The sequence below is a fragment of the Protopterus annectens genome, chromosome 14.part0 (assembly GCF_019279795.1).
Source record: "Protopterus annectens isolate FY-2018-M chromosome 14.part0, PAN1.0, whole genome shotgun sequence".
Lineage (NCBI taxonomy): Eukaryota > Metazoa > Chordata > Ceratodontiformes > Protopteridae > Protopterus > Protopterus annectens.
The window spans coordinates 775,259,954-775,278,358 of NC_056748.1; the positions used below are offsets into that span (position 1 = coordinate 775,259,954).

The window sequence follows — 18,405 nt, forward strand, 5'->3', positions numbered from 1 at the left end:
AAGTTCAGCAGGATAGAAATTGGGGATGGGGATAGTGATATAAGACAGGTTTAGGCTGTCTGAGTAGAGTATGGCTACACCGCCACCTTTTTTAGGGGATCTATCAGCACAATAGATGTTGAAACCTGGTGGCAGTATTTCACTGTTAGTGATGTGGGACTTGAGCCAAGTTTCGGACAAGGCAAGGATGTTAGGGTTTGTATGGGCTATCCAGGAATGTAGTTCTGAGATCTTGTTTGTTAGACTTTGAATATTTATAGAATATATGGACAGATGTTTATGTGTAGGTGTTGTAAGTCACACTGGGTATGGTTACAGGTGAGAGCAGAAGGGGTAGTATTGGAGGAATGATGAAGTGACTGAGGGCCTGGGTTAGGGTGGATGTCACCAGAGACTAGAAGTTTATTTGTAAGGTGAGTGAGTGGAGTATAAGTTAAGTGGAGGAAGATGAGTTTAGGTTTAGGTTTGAGGGTATTTGTATGATTGGAAAGGAGGTTAAATTTGTGAAATGTAGAGGAGGAGATTCTAAAAAGTGATGGATAGATAGCTGAGTAGGAAGTAATGAAGAGATTAGTGTGGGCTGTAGAGGTCGGGGAACCTTTAAGTGGGTTGGGGAGGTATGAGTGAAATGAGGTTAAGGCTGATAGGTAAAAGAGTAGTGGAATGGCAAAAGAAAGGAAAAGTTGCATTGTTGGGGGATGAGAGAGAGTTAGTATGGGGACTAAAACTGAAGTGGAGGAAGGAAGTGAGGTGAGTTGGGGAGGAGTTCTGGCAAGAGGTGTGTTGTGAGAGGCTGGGCTGGCAGGAAGGGGAGGGATGGAAGTGAGGTGAATGGGGGAGGAGTACTGGTAGGAAGTGTGTTGTGAGAGGCTGAGCAGGCAGGAAGGGGAGGGAATGGAGAGTATAAGTGTAATTGATGTAGGAGTGGGTTGGAATGGGGGTAGGGGAGCAAAGAGAGCCCGAGCGTAGCGGGGCATGCACCCCTAAAACACTAAGCTACTAGAAACAATCAGGAAAGCCAAGAAAGTTAGACAAAGTAAGAGTAAAAGAAGGCAGAAAGGCAGAGGTGCAGGGAGAAAGAGACAGGATAGGTCAGTAGTGATGTACAGCAGAAGTTTAGAGTACCAAACCAGGTGCCAGGCACCCAAAGTAGAGGAGTGCAGATGAAGGGAGGGGGTACCAAAGATAGGTGCAGAGGAAAGGCACTGTTGTCAGAGAGCTGGAGAGGGCTGGTTGATTAATTCAGGAAGAGAGAGAGAGGGATATATAGAAAAGAGGCAGACACCAAGGAACAGTCCAGAGAAGGTGCTAGCTTACAGCCAGGACAGGAGTAGCAATACAGGTATTAAATACAATATATATTTCACTTGGCTACACATACGTAAAGTATCTCCAGGTATTCTTTAGGGGAAATACCCACGTAGGGGATATTGATTGTAGGGTGTTCATGCTGGGTCTCCACAGGGTTAGGATACAGCAGAGACTGTTTGCTATCATAAAATATCTCCAGGTATTCTTTAGGGGAAATACCCACGTAGGGGAAATTGATTGTAGGGTGTTCATGCTGAGTCACCACAGGGTTAGGATACTGCAGAGACTGTTTGCTATCATAAAGTATCTCCAGGTATTCTTTAGGGGAAATACCCACGTAGGGGAAATTGATTGTAGGGTGTTCACGCTGGGTCACCACAGGGTTAGCATACTGCAGAGACTGTTTGCTATTCTTGTTAGGCTGTTGCACGGATCAGGACTGCAGGCCGCTGAAGGAAGATGTAGGGGATAGAGTAAAGATGGTGCAGGAGAAAAATCTTTACTTTAGTGGTGATGTACTCAGTGCAGTGGCTAGCGTATGCATCTGTTTCTGGAGACTTAAGTGTTGATGAGTAGCCTCACTCATCTCTTGAAGAGCCACTACATGCAGACCCATATTCTTGCTGGTCTACACCAGTCTCCAAGTTTCTCTGTTTTGTTTGGCAAAGTGTAACAGTTCACTGACAGAGCAAAAACAGCATCTCTCATTCTTTCTCTTTTCAGGTGGGGAAAAAAACAGAACAGAAACAATTCTCTCCTTTCAGCTGGAATAATTAACTAATTAACTGAGAATGCTTTTTTGCACTCGCAAGCTGCAATGCAAGAAGAAAAAACAAAAAAAGCTGTGCAAATCTGCTTTATAGTGGCTGAACTATTCCCATCCAAATAAAAATTACTATAGCAGATACAAAACACTAAAGCTAGTTTCTTTCGATCAGGTGCAGTTTATTTACAGTTTAAAATTTTAAACTATATCTCATTTGCCCTCAAACAAATAAAAGTGAACAAGTGGACTTCAGAAGGGTAGACTTGACTGACACTCCTAGATTCATCACTACGTTTGCAGTGGACAGTAATTCTTTGTGGTCTATCATCCAGAAAAATTGGCAGTTATTTGGTGTGGACTCGACAGTATCCACCAAGTTAGGTACTACACCTTTAGTGACTTACAAAAAAGGGAGGAACCTAAAATCTTGGTTTGAAATGAAACATTTACTAGTCAGAACTCCAGGGATGTTTAGATGTCACAATTGTAATTATTGTAGATATATTACGGAATCTAATAGATTCAACATCAATAAGGGTGAATTCAAACTTAAACATAGATTCACATGTAATTCAAAATTGATAGTATATTTAGCCCAATGTCAAAATTGCACTGCCCACTACGTAGGTAAAACTGAACGTAAATTTAAAGAAAGAATCTACGAACATCAGTATGCTATTAGGAAATGTAAGCTCACTAATGCATTGGCCAAACATGTCTCAGAATATCCTAACCACCAATTTAAATTTATAGGAATTGACCAGGTTTGCAATGACAGTAGAGGGGGTCCGGCTTCACTAAAACTATTAGTTTTGGAACTTTATTGGCAAATCAGGTTGGAATCTTACCATCCCCCTGGTTTAAATGAAGCATGTTCTATAGGCTGCCTCCTCAGTATGTTAAGCCTAAAGAGATAGACTGTTTAACATTACAGAAACACTTTACTCAAAGAATTAATAACATATTTGAGTAGTAAATTTTATATCTTGTTGATTACATATTTTCTTGAATGTCAATGTAAAAAGGACTTTTAAAACAAAGTTTTTCATTTTTTACCATTGTCTTTTTAAATGTTTAATGAGTATTTAATTGGGTTATTAACCAATTATGTGTTTTGTATAAAATGGGTATGATTAGAATATGTTTTTATTCTGAAGAAGTTTGCCATTAGTAGCAGACGAAAAGCGCTTTAATTAAAATCTTTTTGTATTTATCTTCTGCTGCACTGCACTTATTTTTTGATGCTGTTTGGTTCGATTCAAGCACCATATTTGTGTTTCAACAGTTTGGGAAGTACTCCGAGGCTTGCTTATTTTGTTTAAACAAAGAGTCTTGGCATTCTCTGTCAGCTATGCATAACCACACTGGCAGGCACACAGACAAGACAGACAGACACGCTTGCGCATACAAACACACATACACACGCACTCACTATTCCCTAACTAACTGCCCTGGTGCGACTATCCAAGTAGGCAGATACTCATGAACGTACACACAGACACATTTGTGCAACCTCATTTATGCCACTAAGGACACACACACACACACACACACACACATGACTTCACTGGGCTTAGCATTGCAAGAACTCCCCTAGGAGTTAATGGGTGACCATCGCCTTTTGATAGCATGCAGATTGGCCGGGTACAATAAAATTTTACTTTGTCAGTTGTTCAGCGATGCAACTTGAAAGCCACAGATATTTCCAGGAGATGCCTGTTGCTCATTAGCATTAGCCATTTTCCCAGAGTGCCACGTAAGCATGCAGCATCACGTGTTAGACTACTGTCTACTTGGAGGGCCCCCCTGAGGTGATAACCTTAGCTTTAGAGCAGTTCATGAATCTCATCATTTATGGGGGTGGGGCACTCAACTAGACTTCCAAATGATGCACAGAGTGTGGTCTGTTTTGGAGAGGGGGCTGATCATCAACTGTCTGGAGCTTAAAACCATTTTCTTTACTCAGAAGGTATTGGAGAAACAGCTGTGTCTGGGGTCTGTCTTCATCCAGTCAAACAAATAGTCCATCTTGTCAAACCTTAACAGGCAAGGGGTTACAGGGTCATACCACCTGTGCAAGTGACACTTATCTCAACAGTCCACTTCCCTGTGGATATGAACAAGCGGACACAACCTGCAAGCATTTTCCTTTAGTTGTGCATTCAAAGGCTCTATCTGGTTATATTTTTTTGGAAGTGAAGCATGACTAGAGATCTGTTTGCCACTTGGTAGAAAGTGTGTATTCCCATCTTCTGGCCAGTTTAGCAGTGTAATAAAAGATGTGTTCTCTCACCTGTGACACAGAATGCTTTTGTCTGCATGCCTGATGTTTGCACTCATTCCATGCCTTGTTGCAGAATTCATATCTTGTCATCTCTTCTTGGTGGTCAATAAGGGTATGTTGTCATGCTGTAAACTTTTTGTTTATTATGGAAATTCTTATTGTCCAAACCAAGGATGTATAACAGTTTTGAGATGGTAAATAGGTCTTTCTCAAATCTAGGCTTTTGGTTGCTGGTTGGAATCTCAGAGGTGATTGACTTTGCTAGAAAGACTTTGTATTAGCAGACCCATGTTTCTAAGTAGCAATGGTTCTCAGCTGTGGTGAAGCAACACCCTGCGTGTCTTTGGTCATTTAGTTTGCAGGTTGTCTTGATGTATCTGAGACACTTTTATGATGTGGGCATCAGTTACTGTATGATGAGGATGAATATGTCTGCTAGTTTGGAATATTGTTACCTTGCAGAATGCAGGATTGTGGCCCAGAACTAGCTGGCTATGTTGTCGTAATGGAGTGCGGCATTTGTCTCCTGTTTTTCAGAACCGTTTCTCACCATGAGCCTTAAACATCATGGTTGATAGGCTTACCAGTTAGCTGCCTGAGCTTATGATAGTGGCTTTGAAGGTCCTATCTTAAACCATGTTCTTTGGTGGCCATCATTTCTGCTAGTTGAACCTTGGGGCTTTTGGACCTTATATGTATTTAACATGCCTTTCACAAGGGTAGACCTATCTTGGGATGAACCTGAAGGTGTCTGAGGATTGGCTGCCTCCAGTGCTTACATCAAGGATGCCACCATAGCAGACATTTGTCATACTGTCACTTGGACTTCTTTGCATAATTTCTCCAAGCTCTGTTTTCACAGCAGTGACTCTGGGAATTGGACTACTTTTCTGGAATCATTACTTAAAGGACTCAGCTGTCTGCACTCTGTGCTTGTACAGTCATCTAGATTCTAGTTATTTCAGATACAGTCCAAGAAGGACCCATCAAGGAAAGTCTTTAGTACTTGAGTAATAGCATATCTTTAACTTAAAGGTTGATGTGTCAAAGGATCCTCCTTGATCAGTCAGGAATACCCCCTTTCCAAACCCCAGCTTCTGCTACTGTTGGAGTTGTCTTCAAGTCAAGCATGTATGCATTCATATCACTTGCTTAAAATGCAGTGTAAAGTTTGCTTTATTCTTTGATTTAAAGGGTGGTGCTACCCAGTGACATTTGGGGCACACCAAAGGAATCTGGGGACATGTAGTTATGTAGCCAACACTTTGTGTCATGGTATGCGCCACATAGATGTTCCTGAGTATGGGAGGTTTACAGGGAAAAAAGTGCCAAATTCTGATTGGTGGAAAATAAGAAATATACCAGTTTAGGAGGGTCCTCTTATAAATTGTCTGATTTTGTAGGAACATTTCTGTTAGTTTACAAGGAGGCAGATGTAATTAGCACTAAAAGTCTGGAAATGTCTCTAATGTTTGTCATTCTTTCCAGGCATACTGTGGCTTTTTTCGAGATGGAGAGTGTCCGAAAAATCTTTCTGCAGTAGCCACTGGAAACTGGGGATGTGGTGCATTTGGAGGAGACCCAAGGCTAAAAGGTAAGAGTGAATTTAAAAAAAAAAATAGTTGGAGCTATAACTTATCACAGTAGTGATATGAATTTCAGTCACTTTCTGAGCTGCTGTTGTAAATATATGTTTGTGTGCACTACTATCTTGTTTCTTAATTTGAGCAGAGACTTTTTTTTTTTTGGTTTGTTAACTAAGTTTTTGTTGGCATGAAACAATTTAGGTACTGCTGATAAATTAGGAAAACAAAGAATTTCTGAACTGGCTTTGTGGCACCAAAGAGAATTGTTCATTTGGCATCCTGCTGGTCACAGTCTCTAGAACAAGTCTGAGTACCTGGAGCAGAGGACCACGTAGGGGGGATAGAGCTTTTATCATGCTTAGAATGCTTATGCACAGAACTCAGTTCATCAAAAAGTCAGATAGTTTCGGAGAACAGATGGACAAAATATTTTAAGAGATAGAAAAACACAAAATGCCTATGGAAGCTGGAGCTTGTCTGTTGATTCATCTTTCTAGAAATTTTAAATGGTTCTGAAATTGGCCAAATGCGCATTGAAAATGTATTATGTTAAGTTGTCAATCTCGCCGTCATTCTTGCTGGATGGGTTCGGAGCCGATCCTCGGCTCCGACTCGGCACTTGCTAAGCTCGAGAGTCACTTTTACCAGCTTGAGGCAGCCCCATATCCCATGATGCAAGGCGGTAATTACCCAGATCTCGTTTGTCGCTTCGCTAATGAGGTCATCCTTTTTACCAGCTCCTGGTAAGTGATTTTTCATTACTCTTTTTGAGAAAATTAGATATCCCAATTCCCTAAAATTTTATTCTTTATAGTTTTTTAGTGAACCTTATTCACTTAGCTCCATACCCATTTCCCTTTAGTTCCCTTATCCATAAGTTTCTGTGTTTTGGGCCTTAGGCCTTACCCTCCCTCACAGTTCCTGTCAGGATTTTCCTTAGGTGTGTGGGTGTTGTGTCTCACTGTTCTGATTTTTATTTATTAGTGTCTTTTTTTTGGTCTGATTGGTGTGTGTGTGTGTATTAGGACTCAGACATGTCCAAAGATACTAGGGTCTCAAGTTTCAAGAAGTGTGACTCGTGCTGTCAGAAGATGTCTCTGACAGACGGTCACACTTCTTGTATTTATTGCCTGGGACCCGTACACCTGCAGGATTCCTGTGCTATCTGTCATTCTTTCAGCCAGAGAGTCCTGCAGGAACGTAGAAATAAGTTGATCCTCAGGGGTCTTCTTAAGCCTGAGAGCTCCCCGGCTAAGGTCGGCTCCGGGAAGCCCTCTAAGCCTCCCAAGACCCAGACTTCGGTGTCCAAGTCTGTGGTCTTGGTTCCGACTCTGCCAGAGTCGACATCGGCTCCGTCTGGAGCCGATCCTTCCTTGTTGGAAGCTTCAGTACCGGTGCCGTTCGGCGCCGATACCCTGGCTTCGGCACCTGTGTCAGCTCCAGCTGGAGCCGACACCCTAGCGTCGAAGCATGTCTTTGTCTCCGCTCGGAGCCGACAAGTTGTCGGCTCCGATGGCTCAGTCAAAAAAGAGGTCTAGATCTCCTTCATTGGAATCTATACACTCGGCTCCAGCCTCCCCCTTGCTTTCGGAGCGGAGCCATCGGAGCCGATCATCGAGGTCTTCCAGGCTCTCAGACCATGACTTAGAGAGAGTGGTGAGTAGGCTATTAAAATCACAGGCACTAGCCCAGATGTTCCATAGCCCGTCTCAACAGACGACCGCTATTCTACACCCTCCTGAAATTCCTCCTTCGACTCTCCTACAGAGTTCGGAGCTGGAGATTATTGGTACCGTGACTGTTGCTGCTTCGGAGCCGATACCACACCTTTTGGCTCCGTCGTCCTCGACTCCTATCTCCTCCTTGAGACCGTCCTTGGAGGGATCCGGGTGTCGGGCTTCCCTGGTTGGTTTCGAGGGAGCGAGTGGCATCGGACCCTTGTCTGACCCCGTTCTCCCTCTCAGAGCTTTGGCCTTGGTGAGCTTGGCCCCGACATCTGCTTCGGAGCTTTCCCTTTCGGTGGGACTAGGGATCCCTGTTTCTTCGGAGCGGGATCTCTCGGCCCTCCCTGGGAGGGGAGCCTTCGAGGTGATGAGGAGTGTGCTAGCCCCTGAGCTTAGTCAGCAGTCGGTTCCTTTAGCTCCTCCCTCTATGGTGCCTGTAGATGCCTCTTCCAGCTCTCTTGCTCCCGGACCCAGAGATCCATCGCCCCAGGTCTCCCCATTGGGAAGAATTTCCTCTTCCGAGGTTTCTCCTGATCCTTCAGGTGAACCCCCGCGTAAGAGGACCTGCAAGAGGAAGCACTTAGACTCCCCGAGTCTACAACATCAGATACCGATTTAGATGAGTCGGAAGGGTCCCCAAGATCCCCCTCTGAGGATGTCTCCTTTTCAGACATCCTTGAACTCCTCAAACAGAGGGGGAACTGGCCCTCCATTAATCCCTCCGAGGATGAATCGGTATACCTGGAGGCTTTTGGATCTCGACCCTCCACCTCCTGGGTGTCTCCGCCTTTCGAACCCCTCATGGAGGTCATAGCTCGAAAGGCGTGGGCATCTCCTGATTCGGTGGAACCAGTCCCCAGGAGACCTTCAAAATTTATCACGGCCCCCGCTGAAAAGCAGTTTCTTACTAAAGGTGTCCCGGTTGATGCCATGGTGGTGGCGGCCGCCACCAAAAAGAAACTTGCAGATCCTTCCGTGCCAGTCCATCCTCCTAAGAAGGAGTCTAGGACCATGGACAGGTATGGCAAGCGGATGTTTTCCTCAGCGACCTTTGCTATGCGCTTGCTGAATTATTTATGTCACTTCACCAGACTTCAAAGAGACATCCTCAAAGAATTGGGTGAAGTAGTACAGGATCCGTCAGCGGCAGGGGCTCAGGAAAAGATTGCCTCTCAGCTGGGAATCCTTAATTCCATAACCAACTCCTCCATGCGGCTCATTTCTTATGCAGCCGATGGGGCGATTAGAGTTGTAGGCACAGGAGTGGCTCTCAGACGTCAGTCCTGGATGTGGCTCTGTAATTTTGCAGACCCCTTTAAGGCGTCTTTCACAAACTCTCCCTTCGATGGGACAACATTGTTTGGCCCTCAGGTGAAGGACACTTTGACCAGGTGCGAGCAAGACGGCAAGACTCTTTCTGCCGTAGGAGTCCGTTTCTCCACCCCTTCTAGACCTTACCCCAAAGGTCAGAAGGGAGGGAAAATGTGGTTCCGAAAATCTCAGGGAGTCACGCCTGATGCACGTGGTCAATTTACCCCCAGAGGCAGAGGGGGTAATAATAGAAGCTGCCCCAGGGGCAGAGGGGTCCACAGAACCAGGGCAGCAGAGAGCCTTTCTCTGACAAGCCCTTCCAGCATCCCTGAGGTGTTGCCTGACTGTCCACCCTTGGAGGCAGTCGGGGGGAGATTGTCGCTGTACCCAGAAGCCTGGTTTTCCCTCTCTCAAGACAAATGGGTACAGTCGATCATATCCGAGGGTTACAAGATTCCCTTCAAGGAAAGCCCCTTCCCTCAAAAAGGTTCCCTTCCAGACGTTCCACCCGGTCTAAGGGAAATTGCAAAACTAGAGGTTTCAAAGCTTCTAGAAAAAAGGGCCATCCAGCCAGTTCCAACAGATCATTTAGAGTCCGGAATCTACTCAAGGTTCTTTTTGGTTCCCAAAAAGACGGGAGACTGGAGACCAATATTAGACCTCAGCAGGCTCAACAAGTCTGTCAAAAAGACAAGATTTCGGATGGTCACACTTCAATCGATTTTGCCTTTTCTGGGCAAAGACAATTGGATGTGCTCCATAGACCTTCAGGATGCGTACTATCACATAAAAATCCACAGACGCTCCAGAAGGTTTCTCCGCTTTCAGCTGGGGACCAGTCATTTTCAATTCAGAGCCCTGCCCTTTGGTCTCACTACAGCCCCCAGAGTGTTCACCAAATGCATGGCAGTGGTCACGGCTCACCTGAGACGTCAAGGATTCCAGGTGTTTCCGTATCTCGACGACTGGCTCCTCTCAGCCACCACCAGGCATCAACTTCTCCAAGCCAGAGATTACACTCTACGTCTCTGCGGTCAGTTAGGAATTTCGGTCAACTTTGAAAAGTCTTCCTTATCGCCCTGCCAATCTATTACCTTTATAGGTGCAAATCTAGACACTACTCGGATGTCAGCAAACCTAACAAGTCAGAGAATCCTAGATATCCAAAACCACGTTCGGATCATCCTATCCAGCAAAAGGGTATATGCCAGGTTGGTCCTGAAAGTGTTGGGCCTCATGGCAGCTGCCATCACACTTCTTCCTCTGGCCCGTTTTTACATGCGTCTCCTACAATGGATGTTGTTCACCCAATGGTCCTTCCAGCAGCTTCCCATGCGTCACAAGATCCTGGTGACACAAACCTGCAAGAACCATCTATCCTGGTGGATTTCCTCTCCTCTAGTCCATCAGGGCAGACCATTTGTTCCCCCGGCCCCGGTAGCCACGGTCACTTCGGATGCCTCCCTGATCGGGGGGGGGGGGGCATTATCAGGACAGGATGGTTCATGGCACGTGGCAACCGTTCGAATACCACCTGCACATAAATGTCCTAGAGATGAGAGCAGTGCTTTTAACATTGCAAGCCCTCAATGACTTTCTTCCCTTAGGAACTATTGCAGTTCACACGGACAACATGTCCGTGGTGTGGTACATCAACAAGCAGGGCAGAACCAAGTCCTAACCCTTGTGTCGAGAAGCTCTCAGACTTTGGCAATGGGCGATCTCCTCTCATCGGTTTCTGGTAGCAACGCATATCCCCGGGAAAACCAACATAATAGCGGACAGATTGAGCAGAGCTATACTCATGCCTCACGAGTGGTCTCTCAAGCAATCCATAGTGGAAGAGATTTTTCAGAAGTGGGGCCACCCATGCTGCGATCTTTTTTCTACACCTCAAAACAACAAATGCCCAGACTTCTTCTCTTTCTTCTCACTTCCGGGCCATCCCCTCAGAGACGCTCTTACCCAAGATTGGCCCCGGGGACTCCTTTATGCTTTTCCTCCCTTTCCATTGATACCACAAGTACTCCAGAAAGCTACCGTCTTGAGAGCCAAAATGATTCTCATTGCCCCTTACTGGCCTCGACAAATTTGGCTCCCGTTCCTTCATCGCCATCTCTTGGTGCAGCCTTGGCATCTGGACCCAGCTCCAGATCTTCCCTCAACCTCACAGCTTGGTTGCTCCACTTCCTTCCTTAGCCAGGCTTCCTATGATCTCTAACCCCGTTAGAGATATCATAGTAGCTTCTCTTAAGTCCTCTACCAGGAGGATTTACTCTAGCAAGTGGAAACGCTTCTCCTTTTGGGCAACATCTAAGAACATAGACCCCTTTACTGCCCCTATTCAGTCAGTCTTGGATTTTCTAGCGGAAATTTTTCACTCAGGTTCTTCGTCTTCCACAGTCAAAGTTCATTTGGCAGCAATCTCGAATTTCCATGTCGGATTTGCAGACCACAACATTATGTCCCACAAACTTTGTAAAGCCTTTCTCAAAGGAGTGTTCCTTCTTAAACCCCCTGTTAGGGATCCTCCACCACAGTGGAACCTAAATTTAGTGCTGACATCCTTGATACTTCCCCCTTTCGAACCGGCTGCTTCATGTTCATTAAAGTTTCTTTCTTGGAAGACACTTTTTCTAGTCGCTATTACCTCAGCTAGAAGAGTGTCTGAACTTCATGCCCTCTGTGTTCGTCCCCCTTATTTGGTCTTCCACAAGGACAGAGTATCCTTGAGAACCAATCCATCCTTTTTACCCAAGGTTGCTTCTAAGACAAATTTAAACCAATCCATTGGTCTTCCTGTATTTTTTCCAAATTATTCCAACAGGCAGAACAAAAATTACATTACCTAGATGTTCATCGCCAACTCAGATATTACTTGGACAGAACGAAGCAATTTAGGAAGTCCGATCAGCTCTTCCTTTCTTATGCTGAAAATAAAAAAGGTCTCCCTGTTTCTAAAGTGACCTTGTCCAGATGGCTATCTTCCACCATTTCTGACATTTATCAGCTTAGGGGCAAACAACTGAGCTCAAAACCTAAAGCACATTCCACAAGAGGTCTAGCCACTTCTACAGCTTTTCAGGCTAGGCTTCCCTTAGATACTATTTGTGCAGCAGCCACTTGGGCCACTCCTCATACCTTCGTTTCTCATTACAAATTGGATTTGGCCTCCAGGGACAGGGCAAGCTTTGGTTCCACAGTTCTCAAGAGTCTGTTCCATTGAGCCACCCAGGATAGAGGTGCTAGGGACGCGGTCCCATCCAGCAAGAATGAAGGCGAGATTGACAACTTAACATTTAGAAGTTATGTACCTACCATAACGTTCCATGTTAGTTGTCTTCTCTCGCCTTCTTTCTTGCGTCCCTCCCTCCTGTCCCCCTAGCCTGGACAGACCTTGATCTCCCTATTTCTCTGGAAGATTCTTCTTCTTTGGACACCAGTTAGTTCTTGACCTTGATTACCTGGTTTCCCGTTACAGCCTTTTTAGGTTAGTTGTTCCTCTTTCCTTGGTGGAAAGTTTTATAGGCAGTTTTTCCTCTAGATACCATACGAGATCTGGGTAATTACCACCTTGCATCATGGGATATGGGGCTGCCTCGAGCTGGTAAAAGTGACTCTCGAGCTTAGCAAGTGCCGAGTCGGAGCCGAGGATCGGCTCCGAACCCATCCAGCAAGAAAGAAGGCGAGAGAAGACAACTAACATGGAACGTTATGGTAGGTACATAACTTCTAATTTACAACAGTCCATCTGTGCTTTAAATTTGTATTTTTACTTAACAGCATATTGAAACATGCACATACTATATGAAGATATTAATAGCAGACTGTTTACATACTTTGAGCCCACGTTGTGTTATTTATAGCTTCCCTACCCTCACTGACCATTCTGATTATCTGTATTCCACTACTGCCTACATCAATGCATTTCAAGTCCTACTAACTACTCTCTGAATTAGTATATGTTTAAATCATTCTCTTCGTCATGTCTCCTCTTAACACCTATGTCTTTTTCCTGCTATCCACCTTGCCATTTGCTTCTAACATTACCATGTTTCCATATACTTTCTGCATTTGTAGTTTCTTCAAAGGCAATACTTACTTGAAGTGTACCAAGTATCTTATCACCAGCCTAGTAAAAAGGCCCTCACTAAACTTTATTTCCTTATCAAGCTGCTACAAGTAGAAGAAATTCAACCAAATCAGTGTGCAACATTCTCAGACTGCATCAAGCCAGCAATCTCCAAACCAGAAAAATCCTCATGGTAACATTATTAAGCCTTATATCACTGGCAAAAAAATTTCTAAAAAAATGTTTGCTTAACATTAACAGAATAAACAAAAAAACGGTTAGTCTTTGAAGCCTGGCTTTGTGAGGAAAACCAAACATTTTGGGAATGACAGAAACTTGACTAAAAGACAACCATTGTCCTTCCCAATACATTAAGTCTAACTATACATGCTATGTAGACTGTAGGCGCAGGGTCTCTTGACAAGGTGGTAGTGTAGCAACATTTGTTAGTGAGAATCCATCAGCTGCCATCAAAAAGGTAAGCTTTGCATCAAATGAAGCAAACCAAAATCATAACCGCATATAAATACGTCTTGCACTTGGTGATAGTACCAACTTCATTTGTGCACAGCTTGCACCCCCATAATAATTAACCAAATTAAAACAACTAATACAGGACACATTTGTTAATAGGGTACCACACAACCCAATACTAGCAAGCAAATTTAATGTTAAGGATGGTACTGCTCTCAACTACCCTCTTTATACAATGCTTCTGTTCCAGACCTCTCAGCTGTCCCTATTTAGGAGAAACTTTCCAATTTTCAGGCTTGCTTTAGCCCTGCACACGGTCTCCCTATTTTAGAGTTATGTCCTTATTTTCAAGCGTGATTTATCCTTTCACACAGTTTTCTGAATCCTTCTCATCCTCGTCACATATAATTTTTGAAGCTGACTAGTGCACAGAAAACCTCACTACATGACAACTGTACAAGAAAGAAGACAGATCTGACATCTTCCTTTATTCGAAGCAAAATAGATGACCACGTTTAATAGAACTTTGCAATGGAGGTCATTAAAATCTACTGATTTTTCAGTCTCTCTCTGATAATATGCTTGTATTTTTGCATAGTTTTTGTTGCTTTCTGTCTTTTAAAAATGTTTCTGAGTAGTATCTCACATTCCTGTTGGAAGCGGGAAGTGAAATGCAAAGAAGTCAGTATACTACCTAATACTCCGATAACTGCCCATCTCTTTCTACTTGGTCCATTAAAGATGTAAAGAAACTACCTTTTACCCTCTCCTACCTACCATTCTCAGAAATGAAGTGGCAACTACTGAATGAGAAGCTTTTAAGATATTGATCGGTCTACTATTTACAACTGTGCAGCTCCAAACACAGCCTTTGCTCACTTCTTGGAAACATGGAGCAAAATTTAAAACTCCAGCTTCTAAATTGTGAAAATGAGGTTAAGAGGCATAAATGCCCATGGCTTTCACAGCAACTAAAACAACTGCTTAAATCCAGGGATTTAGTGTGGAATGAATGTAAACAGCAACCCTGAAATGAACTACATGAAAGATGCAACGACCTCAAGAAAAGTACTAGAATTGCTGCCAAAGCAACAAAGATCTAATTTCTTAGAGAGAGAGAGAGACCACACTAGCCACCAGCCCAAAACACTTCTGGAAAGAGCTACAATATTTTGACAGGCAGTCTCAAGAACTCCACATAATCAGCCAATAAGACAGCAGGAAACCTTAACTTTGTTAAAGACTATAGTATCTTCCTAAGAGACCCTATTAATGGTCTAACTAACCAAAGATTGTATCCATGTTCAAACCACCTCCACCAATTGACAATTCAAGACAAGACTCTTAGTTTCATTCCTTCCAGTTGTATACTGTAGTAGCTTACAGACCAGCAATTTACTTTAGGCAACTCAGTGTTTAAGAAGTCAAAACAACTCTTCTCAACGTCAATGAAAAAGCCAGCTATAAGCTCGCAAAACTGCACATCAACTTCATGAAAATGTCAGCTCCTTTCATAGCAGCAACTCTCACTCATATATTCAATCTCTTCTATATTCTCCATGGTCTTTAAACACTTGCACATCATTTCTTTTCCCAAAAAAGTTTTCTTTCGGTGTGTAGTTAAAAGTGAAACGTGCAGGTTGAAATAAATGAGAAAACAATGGAGACCAGGAATTTCAAAGAATCAGTGGGTCATAGGCTGAGATTCTGTTTGTTTCTTTTGCTTCAAATTTACTAAGTGTAGAATGGAAGCGTACCTGTACTGGAAAGGATATATTTATTAGTGTATGGTAGTCAAAATTATGGAAAATGTCATGAGGCAGAAGTGGAGGAGGAACATAAGAGTCTGAGGGAATATTAGACACGTAGGCTTAGATATTCTTCCTTCAAAGATACTGAAGTGAGTGGTTGTGGCTTTGGCAAGGCTTTTGCTGGATCTTTTCAGAGCTGTGTTGGCTAAGTGAGCTAATGCATGATATAGGTCTGTAAATGAGGGTACAGTGCTTGATGAATTGAGAAGAGCAGTTGTGGTACCAAACCATAAGGAAGGAGACCCAACTAACTCGGCAAGTGATGAGATTAATAGATTGATTTTTGTTGTTGTGAAGAACATGATGGATGAGTCTGATGGGGAGCTGACATGTTTTTTAGTAGACAGTAGTCTGTTTTAATAGGCATTGGGTTAGGGACAGTGAACATCTAAGTGGTTACTGTGGGTTTACTTTGGTGAGATGACATCATTCTAGTCTGATACAGTATTATAATCTAGTGACTATGGAGGTGGATAAATGGAATGTTGTGCATGTGCTGAGTTTAGATGTAATAGTTTTTGAGACTGTACTTCACAGGAAGTTGCTGAGATAACATAAATAGATTGGAGTTGGATATGAATTGTAAGATGTTTGGAAAATATCTAGATAAGTGGACAAAAAAGGGGGTCGTGAGGGGAGTCTGACTAGTGAAAGGAGTTTGATTAATCTGGTTCTACTGTAGTTAATACTTGGATCAGCATTTTTTTATGAGTATATGCTAGACATTGCTGTGGATATGGAAGATAAAATAAACTTGTCTGTGAATGCTGATAAGATAAAGTGGGTACATTGGTCGGTGATGGAGCAATCATAATTTAGATTTGATGAGGTTGTCGGGTTGGGCTGATGGATGGTAGCAGTGGTTTAATGAGAGCAAATTTAATGTGTTACAATTACATTATGGTAATCCATATTTGGAATTCACTTTGGAAACCGAGATTACAGGTGCAAAAAGATTGTAGGTGTTTTAGTTTCTAGGGTAATGAGTCATCAGAAGCACTGGGAGAAGTTGATGGTCAAGGTTAAAACAGTGTATGGATACATTTTGAAGACGTTTAATGCCATAGATGGGGAGGATTTTGTGCTGTTATACAGGGTGCTGCTTAGGCCCATTGTATTCCTGTACATCATTCTCTGAAGTTGCACAGCCTTGGAGAAAGTCAGTCGCTTAGTTGTTTTTGACATGTTACAATACATAGTTATCTCATATAAATAATTTTCTCAGAGGCACAGTATCTTTTTGCAAAGGGGAAAGTCAGAAGTTGCCTGACCCCAAAACTGTAAGATTTTGCTTACCTTCAGTTATGGAGAACTTCAGGCATGTACTCATTACATTTTCAATGGTGGCACAGAGGGAAACCCTTCTTATAGCAGACAGATTTAATAATACAGTTAGGTAGAGGCATACTTTGTCAGTAAATACTTAATTCCTATACAAAATATAAAAAGTTCAGGATGCTGATGTTCATTCTTGCTTATTATGTTAACTGTTTCTGTTCACTGGACATGCAAGGACATTTTTGGATCCAGCACATACAACTTTCTTGTTATTCCATGTCTTGGGTTAAGGGTTTAATTTATGAGCCAAACTCTTTAGATTTTCCTATGAACTAAGTATATTTACTAATCACCAGGGTGGTTCATTTTCAGTGGTGGCCTAGGGAGAAAAGTTCTACAATCAAGGTATGAAATGTACCAGATGTATATGTTTACGAGTATCAAAAAGTATAAGGAGACTAATGCAGCTGTCTTACCATGTAGCAATTTCTGACCTATTTAAACATTTGTTGTATATTCAGTGTTTTATATAGGTCAGTACAGTTTGATAAGCTTACTGGTATATTTTTTTTGTACAATTGTACAAGAACGTGTTTGTATACAGTTGTATAAGCCATATGACGATTGAGCTGAATATTGTGTACGGGGTGCTGTTAAAGTGTCTGATACACACACACACACACACACACACATATATATATATATATATATATATATATATATATATATATATATATATAAGAAAGGAGGGGGGTATCCATATTCATCAAGGACACCCACACCTCAAGACTGGTGGCAACGCACGATGCATCGGAGACCGTCCAGGTGCAATTAACCATAGGCAAGACTGCTCTGCAAATTGTAGCATGTTACAGGCCACCCTCACAAACTCAGGAACCTCACATGGCCTTCCTGAAAACACTGGAGGGGATAAATGTATCACCAAACACCATCATACTAGGTGACTTCAATTACCCTAATATAGACTGGGAACACTACTCAAGCCCAAACACCCTAGCCCAAAAGTTCCTGGAATTCATAAACTCAAATGCCATGGAACAACTAGTCACCATCCCCACAAGAGGAAAAAACATACTTGATCTCATCATCACGAACATGGGAGCACAATGTTCAACACTGGAAGTATACCCCTCACTGGTGAGATCAGATCACAAACTAATCTCACTGGAGGTCCTCATCCCACCCCACCTGAAATAAAAAGACCACAGTAAAGAACTTCAAAGCCGACTTCACACTTCTAAAGACTAGTGTGGTCTCCTTTAAGGCCCCGAGCCATGGAAAACAGTACTCAAGCCGCTGAATCACTTACAAATGCCTTCTACCAGCACCTGCAGGACTGCATGGATAAGGCAATCCCAAGCAAAACAAAGACTCTTTGTACCAAAGGCAAGCGTCCAGTCTGGTGGACCCCAGCCATAAACAAACTCTACAACAAAAGGAGGAAGCTACTACAAGATAGAGCAAAATCCTTAAAAGGTAAGACACCTTTGATCACTATAAGTAAAAACTAAGAGCTCTCATAAAATCATCCAAAGCAAATTTTGAGAGAAAATAGCTAAAGACTCAAAAGACAATCATAAGGCCTTCTTTAGCTATGTTAGAAACCTGGGAGGAAACTCCCAGATATGCTCAGAACTAGTTCAAAATGATGTGAAGATTACTGATCCTACAGACATTGCCAACATACTGGCTGACAGGTTCAGTGCAAACTTCTCCCAAAAGGAGAGATATCTATACCAAACGACTGCAGCCCCCAAACATCTCTAA

The 18,405-nt window shown here is 43.0% G+C and overlaps 1 protein-coding gene across 2 annotated transcripts in view; it reads left to right on the forward strand.

The window, feature by feature from the left end:
- The window catches only part of PARG (poly(ADP-ribose) glycohydrolase), a 2,766,579-nt gene that overhangs the window by 2,573,245 nt on the left and 174,929 nt on the right, over positions 1-18,405 (forward strand). For both annotated transcript variants that reach the window (XM_044056515.1, XM_044056516.1), the window contains exon 16: positions 5,850-5,955. In XM_044056515.1, coding sequence (XP_043912450.1) covers positions 5,850-5,955 — 106 coding nt within the window. The remainder of the gene's footprint in view (positions 1-5,849; positions 5,956-18,405) is intronic.